Genomic DNA, 19,686 nt, shown 5'->3' with positions numbered 1-19,686 from the left:
ACTAGCTAGACAGATTGACAATAAAAATGAAGATGTAATGAATTGTCTCAAGAACCACAGTTTGCCACTTTTATTGCTGTGTCACATCTTGGTTAAACACTAAAATTTCATAGTTTTTGACATAGTGCTAATGTAGAAACATTTATGCTTCAGACTAAATTGTATGGGCTGAACTTATCAGCATTATATGGTTAATGTTCATTACAAAGTGTTGTCTTCCTTTTTATGTTAAAAGATTAACTTTAATATTTGGCAAAGTCAGGTATGTCTGAAAACTTAAAAGCACTTGAAAAGTACATGAATTTCATATTTTTCTTGCCACATTGCTAATTACCAAATACATTGTGTTAAAAAACCTCATAGCGTGTAATGTTCAGTAAAATACTCTAAAATCGAGTTGGTTGTAGTGAAGATATGTTACACCAACTGCATAAGCACACAAATCAGGCTGCTTCTGGAAACATCTTGTTCAAATTGGGCATGCTCAGAGGCTTAACCTCATCATAGTTACTCCCATATTGGAAATGTGCTACCTGTTCTGTGCAGCCCATCTCACTTTTTTGCTTGACATGTAGTGGAGTTCTAATACTAGATTTTTTGACATTACAGTAATTTCCAAAGCAATAGACAATTCAACAGTGTAGAATAAACTGTTATACCATAACATCAGTGTTCCGACACCACTGCAAGATTGCACTGACACAGATATCAATAACAGCAGAGGAAATGCAAAAATATTAGCCAAGTACATTCCGATACTCCCCCCCCCCCCCCGAAATTTCCTCGAATGTGAAACATTTTTAAGTTTCTCTTTATTAATCCTTTATAAAGTTTTGTGGTATAACATGTTCCTAGTTTACTGTAGTCTTTAACTCTTCATTAAGAGTATAATCCTAGTTAGAGAGACTGGGATAGATAATATAGTGACATGCAACCAAATGCATTAATATGGGAAACAAATCACAATAGTACAGCATTTCCCCAAGGTCATGGTGTGCATCACCCACCACCAGACTGGCGCCTCGTCCTGGTCATTCTGGGGATTAGCTCGGGGCCAACACCTCCATCTGCACCTTGTCACTCCTTCTCTGAAGTCCGCCTGCAACCCCACCCGCAGCATCAGGAACCATAATGTCCTCTTCATGGCTCAGCCCTCTGGCCATGTCACAATCCGTGTTCCCCTCCTTCCAGGGGAGTGAATTGCAGTGAATTGTCCTGCCACTCCCCCAGGTCCGCCCACTACTCCGGGTCCCAGCCCAGGGACCTGGTGGATTGCAGCCTCCTGCTGCATCCCTCTGCCTCTACTATTGCTGCCTTTCCTTAGGCCACTTCCCCACAACCATAGCACCCTCCTCAGTCTCAGCAGCCCGTCCAGAGCTCCTTCTCTCTCCCTGGGTTTCTGTCTGCACTGCTCTTCCAAGGAGTTACAGGATTGCACCCTACTCTAGACACAGACTCCCTCCTCAGGCTTCAGGAAGCTACTGACCGTACTCTGCCCTAGGCTCTTTTTATATAGCCCCACTGATCTGCTTCTCACAGTCCCTCTCCTATTGGCTGTTTTTCGTGCAGCCTCTATTAACCCCTTACTGGCCAGTGTGGGGTGGATACCTCATCACATGTACACATTAAGATTAATGAAATTCTGAATTCCATTTGTGATAGTGTAATCTGATGACTCCAAAGTTATGCTTGGGCTGCTGTAGTAATAATGGGGGGTGGAAGGAAAGAAAGAACATTTCCAAAAATGAGGTGGCAGAGGTCTGTATTTCTGCTTGGGGCATCATCCATCGTAACGCCCTGATCATCTAGAAACAGTTTAGGTGATATGTTGTATTTTGTCTGCACTGTGTTAAGTGTTAAGTAATAAAAACAATGATATTAATGTACTGGCTGGTTGATATTGTTAATACAAATATTGGAATCTATTGGAGAGAAATTAAAGATGTAGATTCTGTTGAAGAAAACACATGGTAAAGTTGGGTCTCTGCCTTGAGTCAATAATATATCTGGCTGCCTGAGTCTTTCACTTGAACAGAAATTTACATAATCTTTCTAATTTAAGAAAGTTGCAAATATTTTAACATGTTTGAGATGTTGGCATGTGCCTGGCATTCAGCTCCTCTCCTGAGAATAAATACAGAGCTGAATTCCAAGATAAAGGAGATAAAACCTCTTTTGTGAGATGTTTAGTCTCCGGGCCAAATCCTGCTTGCCTTATTCACATAAGATTAAATTAACTCCTCTCCAGAGGCTAGCACAAAGCCTATGGCATCACTTAGGTTTGGGATGGCCATCTGGACAGGGGTAAATTTCACCCATGGATTTTAAGACATTGAGTGATGCAGGCAGAATTTGCACCACTCTGCAAAACTATCTCCAAAACCTCACAAGCTTCATCTCAGGGAAAACTATTTACTTCTTGGTTCCAGAAGAGTATATCTCTGAAGGAAGCATTTCTGTGAGATATTAATCTACAGAATTTGGTTTCAGATTTACAGCAGAGTGGTTTTAAGTGATGAAGGCAAAATGTTGCTGTCCTGGTAAGATCTACTTACTGTAGCGCGAAATGAAATACGTGATTCTAGTTATCTTCTACTCAGCATTCCTAACCATCTGCATGACAGCATCGATGAAGGAATTTAGCCTGTGGCAAGAATTTTTCCAGTGACTTTACTGATGGATGTCTTTTTATCATGCAGGTGCAGATAGACATGTTTAGTTCAGTTAGTAGAACTCTTGCCTTTAAACTAGGAGGTCATGGATTAAAACCTAATCCTTGTACTCCTGTTAAGCACTGTATTGTTAGCTAGGCCATCCTTCAAATGAGATGTTAAAGTAAGCTCTAAGAATCCATTGGCACATTTCAGAAGGCGCAGTAGATAATGTCCTGGCCAGCATTCCCCTTCTCAGTAATACAGTTCTACAGGTGAGCTGTTGTTGGCTTTAAGGCCTTGTCTTTATGGGTATTTTAATCATGTTAGTTCAATTGAATTAGCTTAACACTATTGAAGAACTTCTTCAAAACACAGGCTAACACTTTTAAAGTCATATTGGTTAGCCTTGGTTTAGCCTCTGAGGTTAAAACATGGCAAGCTAACGTGGCTTCACAGATGGTAGCTGATGTCTTGAGTAGGCTTTTCAGTTGTAGTAAGCCACTTGATTGAGTTGACACAAATGAAGAACACATCCTTTTTGCTTGTCAAAATAATCCTTTATTTACCTATGCAATGCCTGCACTACCACTATCTAACTCATTATTATGAAAAGGGCATTGGGATACCTTATGTATTAGAGCCAATGTATTAAATAAATACACTTTTAAAAACAGTAATAAAGACTTTGGCATCAAATATCCATAATAATTGAAATATTATTATGTAATAATAGTTTATCTAGTTTCATTTAATTTTTATTCCTTCCCTGCAGGTCAAGGCAACAGATGCAGATGCAGGCCAGTTTGGTCGTATCGAATATTTTCTTTATGATGGATTCCATAACTATGAAAAATCTAAAGCATTCCAGATAGATCCCCATACAGGACACATCTGTGTGTGTCAAGACATTGACAGGGAAGGGGATCCAGCCACTTACGATCTCTTAGTGAAAGCTACAGATGGGGTAAGTTTCACCCTGGAATATTACTAGACTTGTAAGAATGTTTTGTATTTTGAGCACAAATATATAGTTTTAACAAGGGAGGGAAGTTTTTAATATGTTTATATGGAAGTTGAGAGGACAGCCTACAGTCTATGTAGACTATGCTGGATGCTTGCAGGCTTTGCTGGCTGGGATATATGGAACATATGCCTCAAGAACGTCTGTTGAAGGCTGTGCTCTGTGGCCAACTCAAGAACTGCCCATGTTGCAGAGGAAGGCCAAAACTCCAATACAGCAATAAGGTCAAGCAGGGTCTCAAGAAATTCAGCATTCCCATTGACAGCTTGAAGACACAAATCACAGCTGCTCAGTCTGGAGAAGCCGGGTCAAGGCTAGTGCAGTCATCACCGAGAACCATCAGATAGCCCAGACTGAGGCCTGCAGGTGAGCCAGGAAGTAGTGTGTGTTCCAACCGCCATCTAGCGAGTGGACCTGTAGCCACTGTGGGAAGGTCTGCTGTTCGCACATCAGGCTCTTGTCTCACGCTGCTGTCAAGCACCATTGACTGACTGACTTCGTCATGTTTCCTTTAATCTGTCAGGATGTTGGATGGCCATGAATGTGGATGTTTCAGAAATTTTAATTGGAAATAATGTATTGCTCCTAAGGTAATAAATCAGAGAATAAAATAAAGTTATTAAAGTTTATGGGTAAATCATATTTTATCTTGCTTCAGATGGGTAAAAATAGTGCTGCTGAATAGAAATGAAAATACATATATGTGTATGCAGTATCAAGATTAGATATATTAATAATGGATACTTGATCTAGATGAGAGCATTGGCAGTCTTAAGCGTTTCTCACATTTCCCTTTCATTTGGCTCAGAAGATTTGGGTTTTGCCAAAACTCTGATTTTCAAATAAAAATATAGTAAAAGAGGCTCAGATGGATATGTTATATGTGTATTCTCATCAGATTAATGCCCCAGTGATAAAGTTTAAATCAGAATCATGAGAAAACTGTAGGCATGCCAAAACTATAGACTCTTTCATTTTTGGATCAGTCTGTGATTTATCTGATTTTTCAGAGGTTCTGAGCATTTTATTGACTTGACTTTTAATTGTGGGAGCTCAGTGCTTTTAGAAATCAGATCCTAGGTTCCTCAAGTTGGCACCTAATGTCTCTGCCCACTTTTCAAACTTTGTGCTTTAGTGTATATCAGAGCTGGTACTGAGTCACCTTCTATCTCCAGTGCTGCGTTACTGTAGCATGCACCTCCTCTTGGCCCCTTAGAATATGTCTTCATTGCAAAAACAAACAAAAAAAACAAACAAACGTGAGTTAAGAACAAACATTTTTATTATTTTTTTTTTTGCAGTGAAAGCATAGCCTTAGTGCTTATTTTCAATGCTTGGGAAGGAGCATGAATGATAGATGTTAGCTGTGGAGTTAGCTGTGGAAGAAGGGTTTGGCAAACAAAGAGAGAAATAAATGGAAAAAAATGGGAGAAGAGCGAAGGGTCATTGGTAGTGACAAAGGGAGGGAAGGAAGGAAGGAAGGAAGGAAGAAAGAAACTGAGAAGGTTAAATAGACAATGAAGAGGAGGACAGTGAATTTTCCAGGTGGTACACAGCTTATTTTACAAATGAAATGGTGCAGTAGAATTATCAGTTTCTTTCACCCTGTTTGTTTCTTCTCTATGATTTGATTTCTGAGCCTGTCTGTCTTGTTTAATGTGTGTCTTTTCAGAAGCAGCAATGGGAGAAGCAGAACTGCTCAGAAGAGACCATAGGGAGACGAGTATAAAAATTGCCTTTGTTAAATTGATACTGTGACTGGGGTGCTAGTGGGGTGCACAGTGCCAGCTGGGGTCACTCAATTAGGGTGAATGGCAAAGAATGGGGAAGACAATCCCCATGAAGTTGGTGGATATTCCAATACCTAGATTTACTAAGCCAGCATAAAACAGTTTCTTTATTACCTCCTGGTTACTTAGAAGTCCAAACAACACAGTTCTCGTAAAGTGATCCAGTGTCAGGCTTCCATCCAGGTACCCTTGTCAAATATGATGAAAATTTCTGTAAATCTGATTTCATCATATAAAAGAAAAGGTTCTACCAATCCCAAAAGATTGGGCACATTACCTCCCAGGTTAATGAATGTTTCAGATCTTACCCAAATACATGCTACAGCCAATTCTTATTAACTAAACTAAAAATTATTAAAAACAAAAGAGAGACAGAGAATATTGTTAAAAGATCAACATACATACAGGCATGCATTCATTTATTTAGGTGCAGATTCATAGCAGAGATGGTGAGCTTTGTAGTTGCAGAGTTCCTTTAGAATTCGGTACATAGGTCATAGTCCAATGTCCGAATATTATATTCAGGGTGTACCAGCATAACTAGGACCTCAGTCTTGCGACTCAAACTTCCCCTGAAGAAGCTTAAGCAGATCTGAGATGACAGAATCGGGACCCAAGGAACTTTTATACAATTTTGTGTATTTTGACAAGTTGGAATTCCTCAGGGAACAAAAGTTAATTAAGATTACCTGGGGAGAGGGATAGCTCAGTGGATTGAGCATTGGCCTGCTAAACCTAGGGTTGTGAGTTCAATTCTTGAGGGGGCCACTTGGGGATCTGGGGCAAAAAACAGTACTTGGTCCTGCTAGTGAAGGCAGGGGGCTGGACTCAATGACCTTTCAAGGTCTCTTCCAGTTCTAGGAGATAGGTATATCTCCAATTTTTTTTTTATTACTTTGAAGGAGGTCCATCACTGGTACTTAGCTATACGAATTAACATAAGGCCATTTGCTTGTTCCTCCACCATTCACAGACATTCCAAAGAGAGATGAATACTGAGATATCCCATGTTTACAAGTTGTTTACATGATAGGATGTCCTTTTGACCTTTGAATTATTAGAATACAGCATAGACAGGGACTGTTGATTACATTGTCAACCCTACTCATACATATGTAAATACACAAAAACACAAACGTTATCTCCCTACCTGTCTTTTGAGGATTATTTATTTTGCAGGATATTTAACCCTTTCTAGCCATGCATCACAGATACTCATGAGTAAAGCTGGGTGAAATTTTTCAGCTAATTTTTTTCTCCAAAATGCAGATTTGGGTTGATTAATTTCATGAATTTGTGCCTGTTTCAGCAAATTGTTTCAGTTGATACAAACATTCAGAAATGTCAAAACTAATCACTCTAATTTTTCAGGCTAGATTCACAATGGGATTTAGGTGTCCTTTACAAATCTGAGGATGATATGATAGTGACCTACTTATAGCCTGATGGTTAGGGCTCTCATCTTGTCTGTACTGAAACAGGGATTTGAACCCAGGTCTTCACTCCTCCCAGGTGAAGTCCTTAAGCACCACACTATTGGCTATTTTGGGATGAGACACTCTCAACATCTCCAACTGAAGCTGTTCCACTTTTTTATCGAGAGAGAATGTGAGAATGGCTCTGTAGCGCAGTGGTTGGGGCACGCACCTGAGAGGAGGGACACCACGGTCCAAGTTCTTGTGACAGTGAATAATTATTTATAGAAAGTGAAAAAGCTTCTCCTCCCCAATCCCAGTGCCATGGTGGTTAGCGCACTCACCTGAGAGAGGGGAAGACTTTGGTTCAACTCCTGCTCCAGAATGGGGATTGAATCTGGGTCTCTCACATCCAAAAGTGTCCCAAACATTAGGTAAAAGGGAATCTAGCTCTTCATTTCCTTTTATTAAACAAAAGGTGAAAATTACCTGAAATTGAAATTAAATGTTTTATTTTGGGTCAAATGAAGCATTTAGTTTGACCCAAAACAAAATTTTTCTGATTTTTTTGATTTGTTGAATATTTTGAAAACTGTTTTGGTTCGAGCTGAACTGATTAAAAAAAAATTCGGAACTGCTAATGAACTGAAAAATCAGTTCTTCTTTGAGTGATTGTTCATGTCCGTTCCAAGCAGGTGTATGTATGCCACGTGCACGCTATCCGGAAGATTTTCCCCTAGCAGCCCTGTAGGGTCAGCCTGTGTACCCCCTGGAGTGGCGCCTCCATGGCACCCTATATAGTGGCCTGCTGACCCTCCACCCCCTCAGTTCCTTCTTACCTCCAGTGACGGCTAGCTGGAACTTTGCTCGCTCTCGCAGCAAGCCTAGCAGTGTCTCTATTAAGTGTATATAGTTCATTTTTTCTCATAGTTTAGAGTTAGTGTTAGTTGTAAGATAGTTAATAGCTGTTGGGGGGCTTTCCCCCCCCCCACCGTAATCGTCACCACGTCCTGGGGCATGCCCGTGTCCCCAGGGTTTAAACTCTGCGCGGACTGTGGGAAGTTTATGCCAAAGAGTGACCCGCACTCTTCCTGCTTGAGGTGCCTCAAGGAGAGCCACCAAATTGACCGGTGCAGTATATGCAAGGGGTTTCATCCCAGGACTCTTAAGGACAGCGAGCAGAGATTCAGAGTGCTCCTGATGGAGGGGCCTTATGGCCACACTCAGACCCTGAGCCTGCCGACCTGGCGCCCAGCACCTCATCCTCAGTGCGCAGCGCTCCAGGAGGAGGCCCAGTCTAAGAACTCTAAGTCCCGGCACTGGAGAGAATCAGGACATAGAAAATCGGCCTCCATGCGGCACCGATCACCATTGCTGGTGCCCACGAAAAAGAAGAGACCGGTGAGGGGCCGATCACCCCACCAGGACCTTAAAAGGCCAGCAGCATCCACAAGTATAGTGGGACAAGCCGTGCCACAGCCGCGTCCTCCCACGGTCCCATTGACTCCGGTCCTATGTGGGTGCAGTCGAGTCTGGACTAGTCTAGGTCCTTGGACCTCAGCGAAGAGGTGCGCCTCCCATCAACACTGGAGGCGTTCCAGGCAGCCTCAGGCTTATTAAGCATCCCAGTGCCGGCCTCCCTGCACCGGAAGGAAGAGCCACCAGGGACGGCCTGACCCCATATCCAATCAAGGGGCAAGCCGGCCGTGATGATGCCACAGTCCCCGCACCACTCCAGTGGTACCGGTGCAAAGAGAGCATTCCCTGGCCTCGCGGCACCACTCACCAGCGACAGTAGGTACTGCCCCTCCTCAGTCTTCATATTCGGAAACCTCGGAGTCAGAGTTGGAATTCTGCCACTTCAGTAGATCAAGGAACAGGAGGTTGGCTTCACAGGCAAGCCAATGACCTTACCCGGCACCATGGCATCAGCAGTGGCAACTGTCCTCCCAGTGGCTGTTCTGGATTCCCTGGGCTTACCATCAGACCCTAGGACAGGTGCACAGTCCGCGCACCAGGTCTGCGTCAGTCTCCTTGACGTCAGTGGCTCCGGCGCAAATGCCTCCACTATCGGCACCACCATCCAACAGGAGTGTGCCACAACAGAATCTGGTACCTCCTAGTCAGACACTGGCACTGACGGGGGCCATGTTTTTGATGCCGCAGACACCGCCCAGCACGCCTCGTCATTCAGCGTTGACCCCGGTACCAGTCACGGCACCGCATCTGCACCAGCCACGCAGCCAGAGTACCAGGGTCCTGCGGCACATGAAGAGGATGAGGGTAGCGAGAAAGGTCCCCTGCAAGTGATCTCCTCCTCTTCCTTGCTGGATGAGGCGGTTGCGGGAACTTCAACATCACAAGCTCTAGAGGACACCCAGGTGCTTCAGCAGCTACTTAAACGTGCCGCACAGAGCCTGGTGATCGAGGCGGAGGAGGTCAAGGTGGACGTAGATCTGGTAGTGGATGTCCTTGCTCCCTTGGACCCGTCTAGGGTCACCTGACTGTTGATCAAAACGATAGCTGACACGTCCCATACCCTTTGGCAGACACCAGCTTCTTTGGCCCCTATGGCCAAAAGGATAGAGAGGCGCTACTTTGTACCCTCCAAAGGCCATGAGCACCTATATGCTCACCCTCCCCCAGACTCTCTGGTTGTGGATGCGGCCAAGCAAGGGGAGCGTCAGGAGTTTCAAGGGTCTACACCAAAGAACAGGGAAGCCAAGAAGTTGGACCTCTTTGGTAGAAAGGTGTACTCAACAGGAGGTCTGCAACTACGCATAGCCAACCAACAGGCTATAGTGAGCCGGTATGGCCATAACACGTGCTTGGCCTTGTCCAAGTTCGTTGAACTCCTTCCCCAGGAATCGCCAATGGAATTCTCCGCTCTGGTAGAGGAGGGAAAGCTGATTTCACGTGCATCCCTCCAAGCGGCCGTGGATGCGGCGGATGCAGCCTCCTGCATGCTGGCCACTGGGCTGGTGAAACAGGGGGGGCCTGGCTTCAGGTCTTGGGCCTTCCACATGAGGTCCAGCAGACCATCCAGGACCTCCCCTTTGAGGGGCCCATGCTGTTTTCCGAGAAAACGGACAAGAGGCTCCATAGCCTAAAGAAATCAAGGGCTACCTAACGCTCGCTGGGCCTGCACACTCCAGCCACCCAGCGCAGGCAATTCAGGTCGCAGGCAGCCCCGCTGCCATACCAACCCCAGAACCGCCAGGAGCCCTTGCGTAGGCAGAGCAGAAGTGGCAGGAGGAGGCAACAACAGCCCTCCGGACAGTCGTCTGGCCAGCCGCGGCCTCCGTCGGGGCCTAGATCCCAAATTTGATGGTGCGGTCAAGGACGACCTACCAGTCAGGACTTTGGATCCTACCAATCCTACCTTTTCATCACATCTGTCCCCCTTCTATCATGCCTGGTCCCGAATCACATTGGAGAGTTGGGTGCTCCGCACAGTAGAGAGGGGATATTCTATCCAATTCTCCTCCCTGCCACCCCACCAGCCCCCCTCCCCATCCCTCTTCAGGGACCCCTCTCACGAGCAACTTCTAATTCAGGAAGTGCAGTCCCTCGTTGTAGGGGCAGTGGAAGAAGTTCCTCAGGAACTCAGGGGCAGGAGGTTCTACTCCAGGTATTTCCTAATAACGAAGGCGAAAGTGGGCCTCAGACCTATTTTGGATTTGCAGCGTCTAAACAAGTTTGTGAAGAAGCTCAAGTTCCGTATGGTCTCCCTGTCCTCCATCATTCCCTCCATGGATCCAGGAGACTGGTACGCTGCCCTCGACTTGAAGGACGCGTATTTCCATATCGTGATAATCCCTCAACACAGACGTTACCTCCGATTCGTAGTGGGCAACACCCATCTCCAGTTCGGCCTGTCAGCAGCCCCGAGGGTCTTCACAAAGTGCATGGCAGTCTTCCAGCGCAAGCACAAAATACAGGTGTTTCTCTACCTGGACGATTGGCTCATCAAGGGCCACTCCCAGGCACAGGTGGAGGCTCAGGTAGCCTTTATCAGACAGACCTTCCTCGAGCTTGGTCTCCTGCTGAACGAGGCCAAGTCTACCCTGTCTCCCGTTCAGCGGATAGAGTTCATGGGGCAGTTCTGGACTCGACGCAAGCCAGAGCATATCTACCGGAGTCCAGGTTTTGGTCTATGTCTGACATCATTCTCGGTCTCCGGCGTTTCCCGCCCACCACAGCAAGGAACTGCCTCAAGTTGCTAGGGCATATGGCTGCGTGCACCTATGTGGTGAGCAATGCCAGGCTCAGGCTGCGCCCTCTTCAGTCCTGGTTAGCGACTGTGTACCAACCAGCCAGGGACGCGCTGGACTCTGTGGTGACGCTTCCCCAAACAGTGCTAGATTCCCTCCAGTGGTGCACGACCTGTGGGAGGTCTGTGCGGGAGTACCCTTTGCAAGCCCCCATCCATCCCTATCCTTGGTAACAGATGCATCAGATCTGGGGTGGGGGGCGCATCTAGGGAATCTCAAGACTCAAGGCCTTTGGTCCCCAGAGGACCTCTCCTTGCACATCAATGTCAGGGAGCTACAGGTGGTGTGTCTTGCCTGCCTGACCTTCAAATCTCGCTTGGCGGGCAGGTGTGCTGCAGTCCTCATGGACAATACCTCATCAATGTTCTATATCAACAAACGGGGTGCACGCTCCTCTCCCCTGTGCTGGGAAGCCCTCGTGTTATGGGACTTTTGTACCTCCCAGGGCCTAGCGGATGCCCTCAGCCGCTCGTTCCATGGTCACGAGTGGTCCCTTCACCGTGATGTGACACGTTCAATCGTCCGTCTCTGGCGCTATCCCCAGATAGACCTGTTTGCCTCACGGGACAACAGGAAGTGTCAACAGTTCTGCTCAACAGTTCTGCTCCCTCATGGGGCGCAGTCCAGGGTCTCTCACGGACACCTTCCTCCTCTCATAGGAAGGTGTCCTCTTTACGCCTTCCCTCCAATTCCGATGGTCCACAGGGTACTCCTCAAGATTCTCAGGGATCATGCTCGAGTCATACTGATAGCGCCAGCGTGGCCGCGCCAGCATTGGTTCACATCACTACTGCAGATGTCCTCATATTGCCCCTGCTCCTGGACCTGATCACACAGGATCGAGGCCGCCTCCGGCACCCGAACCTGGAGTTGCTCCACCTCACAGCCTGGATGCTCCATGGCTAAACCTGGTCGAAATGCAGTGCTCACAGCAGGTTAGACAAGTCCTCCTTGGTAGCAGGAAACCCTCCACCAGGGCCACATACACGGCCAAGTGGAAACGGTTTTCCATCTGGACAGAACAGCAGGGACAGGCTCCATTGCTCGCCCCGATCCCACTCATCCTTGACTACCTACTTCATCTGAAACAGCAGAGTCTTTCCCTCTCTTCGGTTCGGGTCCACTTGGCGGCCATCTCTGCGTTCCACCCAGGAGCTGACGGTAGTTCAGTCTTTGCAAACCTACTGGTCGGTCGCTTCCTCAAGGGCCTGGATAGGCTTTTCCCACATACTCAACAACCTGTCCCGGCCTGGGACCTTAATTTGGTCCTTTCCACCCTCACAGGACCCCCCTTCGAGCCCCTGGCTACGCGCTCATTTCTGTATCTCTCCTATAAGGTTGCATTCCTTGTGGCTATCACCTTGGCCAGGAGGGTATTGGAGCTCAGAACCCTGACGTCCGAGCCTCCATACACTGTTTTTCATAAAGACAAAGTCCAACTCCGGCCACACCCGGCATTCCTTCCTAAGGTGGTCTCCCAATTCCACATGGGTCAGGACATTTTTCTCCCTGTGTTCTATCCTAAGCCACACTCCTCCAGCACAGATCATAGGCTGCATTCCCTAGACGTTCACAGGGCCCTGGCATTCTACACTGAAAGAACCAAACCGTTCAAATCCAACTCTTTGTTGCTGTGGCAAACAGGATGAAGGGGCTCCCCGTCTCATCACAGCGTATCTCCTCATGGATCACGGCCTGCATCCGCGAATGCTACGATCAGGCTAAGGTGCCTGCCCTGCCGATCACAGCCCACTCCACAAGGGCACAGGCTGTTCCTGGCTCAGGTCCTGACACAGGAAATATGCAGAGCTGCTACGTGGTCTTCAATCCATACATTCACTTCGCACTATGCCATCACGCACCAGGTGAGAGACGATGCAGCCTTCGACCGTGCAGTGCTCCAATCCGCAGTGAACTCCGACCCCACTGCCTAAACTCAGGCTTTTGAGTCACTTGCTTGGAATGGACATGAACAATCACTCGAAGAAGTAAAAAACAGTTACTCAGCTCAAAGAACAACAGTTACAAAAAGGTGAGTAACCATTTTTTATTCTGCCAGCTCTACTTATGAAACCTAATCCTTCTGTTATGAAAGCTAGTGACAGAACTCTCATTTATATCAGTGGGGGCAAGATTGGGTCCAGTATTACTGCAAGTTGAAAAACAGCAAAGAAATCCAACATATGTTACACACAATCCCCCCTTCTATTTTGCTGAATCATTGAAGTGACATATTTAAACGTGTACAAAAATTAAGTCATACATGTGAAGCGTACCTCATTTTGAGAGACGTCTCTCATTTTAGTCCCTATGTTATCTATATGTTTGGTATCCCATCCCCCCACTTTAATTATCGAAAATTACTTCCATCAGAACTATTGTAAATAAGGTTATAGAAAGGAATGAATCCCACAGCACCTGCATGAATAATTTTTGTGTTGTTCATTTTGGGGTCTTTGTCACACATGATCCTCCATATATGGACCTTTGCAGATTGAGAGCTATGTGTGCAGTAACGTCAATTTTCCCATACCTCCTATCCTGTATATCCTTAGGTATACATTTAGAGTCGGACTATACCAGTAAACCATAACTCTAAATACAGCTGTGGTATATAGCCACAACTTCCTACGAAAACTCCAGGAGGTATTGTGTTTTAATGAGAAACTATGTCTCCTGGAGTTTTTGTGGATAGCAGATGCTGTGCCACCACTTAAGCATGCAGTGCATTTTCCCCTCCATAGCCAGCCCATTTGTGGTGGGTGATGGCCCTGCCTCCTCCCTTTTCCTTTTGTGGGTGCTTTTGCCTCTTGGGTACTAGTTAAAAAGCAGCACATTTCCTCTAGAGACCACAGGCTTGTGATTGTGGCTGGTTCCTGTGTATGAGGGAAGCAGAAAGAGGGAGAAAAGCACATCAACCCTCCACCCACTTGAACCTGCACAATGCTCAGCCACAGTTTGGCTCTAAATAGTTAAACAAGTGATTAGAAATAATACATTTGTGTATTGTGGACAAGTTAATGATATTAGGAGAGCCTTAATTTTGTGCATTTCCTGTTTTTTCTGTGCTTAAAATGCAATGTTAAAGTTGTAATTCTCTTTCCACCTGCAAACTTCCTTTTTTTTTTTAGGTGTTTTTGAGTTACTAGTGAATTAAAAACATCTTGAACTGCTGCAAGAGTACAATGATTTTCATTCTCAAATAACACAAGAACAGGTGAAGGCATTTCCCTCAGGAAACCTTCCAAAAATTTTCAGCTGTAGGTTGAAACCAGGCATGGAAAATGTCAATCTCAATGGTGAGTTTTTCAGAAAGAGAATATGAAAAACAGGAATTTTAATGAAAGGTCTAGCATAGTCTTAAAGGTGACCAAGAAAGGGGAATAAAATGGTATGCCCTTTTTTTTTACTTTTTAAAGATCTGAGAATAAGGCCTGATATGTTTTAATGGACTTGTTTGGTTTTCCTTTGTTTATCTTTTACAATAAGAATGCAATGCAATAAAGAATTCCATGTTTTGTTTTCCCTGGGTTGGTTGGAGGTGTATCCAGAATGTTTATACCCATGGTGGTAAACCTAGCAATACATGTTGTTGTACAATGAGGCATTAAAATAAACTCAGCTGCATTTTTGAAACAATATCCAATTTTTAAAAAGTGTGTATATGTTTTTAGTGTTGTACAGTTACACTCTGATCAAGCCTTATTGCTAATTAAGATACATAGCCCTATCCTTTTGTGTGCTCACTTGCATTATTTACATGATGGCCAACAGTTTGGTTCTACTTCATCCAAACAAGCAATGGTCAATACAGTTGCTAGAGGAAACCTACTGTAGTACTAGAAAATGTAATTGTAGGAATGCTGAGACAGAATCCTTCTCCCTCTGCACTACAAATGTACCTATCACTGTAGTGCTTAGGCAGCAGTTACAAAACTGAAAATCTTATGACTTCTGTGTAAAGGAGATACAGATTATTCCTTTACTATACATTAACATGAAAAAGTTTATTAACATTAAGAAACACATTCTTTCCACATCTTTATTTGTTTAGTTCCAACTTAATTGGTTTTGTCTTCCTGTCCCGTTTGAATGCTTGTTCCTCTGAAAGATTGAAAAGACTAGCCCTTTTGCCTGTATTTTAAAAACAGTTTCAAAATCAAATCTATTCTGCAGAAATTGCATTTGCAGGGAGTCAAGGACAGAGCATTTTAAGCACAGTGCTTTTAAAGAAATCACTTCTAATTACACATGCAAGCACATCTGCTGAATATGAAGGTGAAGTTACATAACTGATTATGATTAAAATTGAGTTGTATGCTCAGAGATGATTACCCTCTAGTCCACTCAGAATGGTCTGTTTTCTTATTTATGCAGATGAAATTGTAAACTCTTTGCTATTAAGCATAATCTTTTGAAAATTAGAAGTAAATGCAATTGACAGTTTTTACAAACGTAAATCTTAAGGAAAAAAGAGAATGAGCACTGTATGTGCTGCATGTTCTGACCTTATCGTCAGGGGACACTTGATACATAACACTATAAAGAACAGTGTTGATACTATCTATTTATTCAGGAATTTTAGCAATATGTGTTGTTTACTTAATTACATGAAATGGCTTGCAAGGTATATTGTACCTTTGACAATTTTGAAATCAGTCATTTTTAAAAATCTGTGGCTTATCCCTCCACTGTTTGCTCAGGCCAAATTGCCATTCCTGACATGAGAATTCCAATGGGAGCTTTATCTCAGAAAGGAGTAGAGGATTAGACCTCAACATTATCAAATTCATAAGATATTGGTAAACATTATAAAACATATGTCATTTACTTGATAAACTAAAATGGATCTAAACAGGGTGATTATATATGACACTTAGACATGTTATTAAAAAGGAGTCATTTAGCTAATAAAATGCTATTATGTCTTCTAACTGTATAATATCAAGTATTATATAATGGAAATGTCTATGAAAGCCCTTAAAATAATATTGGCTGTGTGTTGACTGGTCAATTTTTAATCAGACACCAAAAGCAGTTGGATCAGTTCAACATTTAAAACTTTACCAATGCTCCTTGGTATTTAGGTGGATTCTGATGAAAGTGTGATGATACTGCTGAAACTCTAAATGGCTTTCCTACTATGTGTTGTGTATAGAGAGAGACTTATGCTTGTTGTGTCTTTCTTGTGTTTTAGCAGTTACATGTAACAGCTACCAATATTCTTCTCTTTTTTTTTTAGCTAAAGCAATTACTGTAATACACAAAGTCCCCACTTCAGCACTCCTTTCTCAGGCAAAATTCCCATTGAAGTTAAAGCTTTTGAAATTAGTGGCTAATTCTATTCCTTCCTTGCCCTGCTACAGCATTACATCTTAAAAACTGCATAAACCTATATATAACCCTTCAGTTTGGAACAAAATTTTAATGGAATGCTATATCCCAGCATGTTGGAAGCTATAATTGAAATCCTGTCAGATTCTTATGCAGTCTTACAATGTAAACGGCAAAAATGCAGCTGTTCTACATAACATCATAGGTATTTGTTAAGCAGTAGAATCTTTTCTGTCAAGAAGGTAGTATTATTTATATTTGAAGAATGGTTTGAGAGGTTTATTGTTAGATTCATGTTTTTACATAGATTGGATGTTGCTAGGGAAAAGAGAGTCTCCAGTTATGGTAATTTCAGCTCTGTAGCAGTATATCATGTTCATTGTTTGTTCCACAAGTAACGAAATTTCAGAATCACAACAATGTGACTTGTACCCAACTTTATTGCCATTCCATCAATCAGCACAATTGTAGTTAAAAGGTTATTGAAGCATTTGAGAGACATGAAGTTATATGAGCAATATTTCTAGAATACAAAGGCAAAATGAACAACAGTGTTCTACTATTGCTTGAAATATGTTTTAACAAATGTAATTTTCTTTCAACAATGGGCATGCTCAAATCAGTCTTCATTTCCTGGATAATCAACTGTCATGCTTGTCTCTGAACAGATAAAGGAGCATATTCATGTGGTTAGAAATAGCAGCCATTTGTTCCCAATCACTAGGGGTCTTTCTCAAAAATTACCACTGCCAGGGTAACCTTAAAGAAATTCTACTGCATCAAAACAAGAAGGGTTGCATGTCATTCATTATACAGGGTGATGACAATAGTAGAGCCTCTCTTCACTTGTGTCTAATGGATATGCTTCAGGGTCAGGAAAAGAAGGCACTGGCTCTTCAACAACAGTGGTTAGCACAAGGACAGACAGGAGTGAGGTAGACCAGCCGTTACACTCCCCCATCTCATGTCCCACCCTTCTAAAAATATTTCAGAATGGACCTCTCCCTCCCCCCAAAAAAGATTTTACAGTCTAACTCCTTAAAATGATCTTCTTAGATTGCAGAGTGAAATGTCTGCATTTTTCCTAAGCAGTCAAGAACACAGATTGGGTGAAGTGGTTTAAAATTAATCCCCATAATACTTTGCTGTTCTTAAACTCCTCCCACCTTTGCCCCCTTTTCCATATTTTTCCTTTCTCTGCCCCCTCTCCCCCCAAAAAGAAAATCCAACAGCACCAAATGGGTGGGGGATAAGGGTTCCATTTTCAACCTAATCTCCATCTGTGGACTAAACTCTTTTAACTTTGCTTGTGGGATCAGGATTCAGTCTATTGTAAGAATACTGCAAATAAGTAATTTTTAATTACTTTACATTATAGTCTTAATTTTCCTCATACATTTAAACTAAGGTTCCTCACAACAGTGTCATGACATCGTCAGTGCCAGGCTATAGAGACAATATGACTATGTGAAAAAATGTGGTCTCCTCACCTCAAAAAAGATATTCTAGCACTAGAAAAGGTTCAGAAAAGAGCAACTAAAATGATTAGGGGTTTAGAGAGGGTCCCATACGAGGAAAGATTAAAGAGGCTAGGACTCTTCAGTTTGGAAAAGAGAAGACTAAGGGGGGACATGATAGAGGTATATAAAATCATGAGTGATGTTGAGAAAGTGGATAAGGAAAAGTTATTTACTTATTCCCATAATACAAGAACTAGGGGTCACCAAATGAAATTAATAGGCAGCAGGTTTAAAACAAATAAAAGGAAGTTCTTCTTCACGCAGCGCACAGTCAACTTGTGGAACTCCTTACCTGAGGAGGTTGTGAAGGCTAGGACTATAACAATGTTTAAAAGGGGACTGGATAAATTCATGGTGGCTAAGTCCATAAATGGCTATTAGCCAGGATGGGTAAGAATGGTGTCCCTAGCCTCTGTTCGTCAGAGGATGGAGATGGATGGCAGGAGAGAGATCACTTGATCATTGCCTGTTAGGTTCACTCCCTCAGGGGGCACCTGGCATTGGCCACTGTCGGTAGACAGATACTGGGCTAGATGGACCTTTGGTCTGACCCGGTACGGCCTTTCTTATGTTCTTATGTTATGTAACGAAAGCCACAGTGAGAAAATTTACAGAGCTAATGCTGTTGATGGATTTATTTATTGTATCTCAGCAATTCAGTACAAGTCTATGGAGTCAATAGACCAAAGATCGAATGCAGTTTTTCTGAGCTTGCTACTGCACTATAGTGCAAATCCCAAATGTAGCCTGAGTAACTGGACTGCACTCTAGATAGTTTTGTGAAGGACAAAACATTTTTCTCAATAAATGTGGCACACAATGATGCATGCAGAAATATACATCTAAGTTACATCCATGGTTCCTGTGGCATCATGCATAAATTCAGCATTGCGAAACAAAGCTTGCCCTTTGTTCATGCCAGTATACAATTTGTGTGTGTACAGTCTCTGTAATTACTTACTCAACTTACATGTACACATTTTTTGTACATAACTCTTTGAAAATCAAACTCTGTATCCATGGAGTGTCTTCCTCCATCCGTGTTGTAATGTACTGTCAAGTGCATGTGCAGAAATCTGTATCCCATCATTCCACTGCCACACAATTGGCTTCTTGCTACAGAATTGTGCTACAGAATCTCAGCTTTGTTAAAATTATGTTTGTAGCCTTTATGGGTGTAGAGAGAACCTTGAAAATGTGAACCAAAGCAAAACTGATACAGCAGTGCTTTCCTACATCTATAGGAAGTCTAAAACATTAGTGCTGAGAGGTAAATGACTGTGCATCTCAGTCAGGGCTCTATGGCCTCCACGATTCTGCAGCTACAGAATTCATTTTTTTTCCAAGATGGCACAAAATTCAATATTTTTGCTATGGAATTTGCCATACTGCCATTTTTCTGTAGTTCTGCCTTGCTCAGACTGGTCTGCTGCTGCTGACTTCCCCACAAGGTTGAGTTAATAACCGGTGCATGCTCCCTGTATTGTTCCATGGAGCCAGTGCAAGAGTTTGGCGTCTAGCCAGGGTGTGTGAGAGGCAGAAGTGTAAGCCAAGTGGAGAATAGCATAGCAGCCCAGTCTTGAGGAGCTGGGGAGATGAGTTAGTGATGACAGCTGCAAGACTTACCCTCACCATCCCCCCTCCCCTCCCGGGTGCACAGGGAGGAAAGGAGGACCAA

The 19,686-nt window shown here is 43.6% G+C and overlaps 1 protein-coding gene across 1 annotated transcript in view; it reads left to right on the top strand.

Annotated features, from left to right (window-relative positions):
- The window catches only part of DCHS2 (dachsous cadherin-related 2), a 255,889-nt gene that overhangs the window by 103,901 nt on the left and 132,302 nt on the right, over positions 1-19,686 (top strand). Inside the window, exon 2 of the mRNA XM_039540929.1 lies at positions 3,427-3,618. Coding sequence (XP_039396863.1) covers positions 3,427-3,618 — 192 coding nt within the window. The remainder of the gene's footprint in view (positions 1-3,426; positions 3,619-19,686) is intronic.

The sequence above is a fragment of the Mauremys reevesii genome, linkage group 5 (genome assembly GCF_016161935.1).
Source record: "Mauremys reevesii isolate NIE-2019 linkage group 5, ASM1616193v1, whole genome shotgun sequence".
NCBI lineage: Eukaryota > Metazoa > Chordata > Testudines > Geoemydidae > Mauremys > Mauremys reevesii.
The sequence above is the reverse complement of the archived record's forward strand: the minus strand, read 5'-3'. Positions and strand labels throughout refer to the sequence as shown.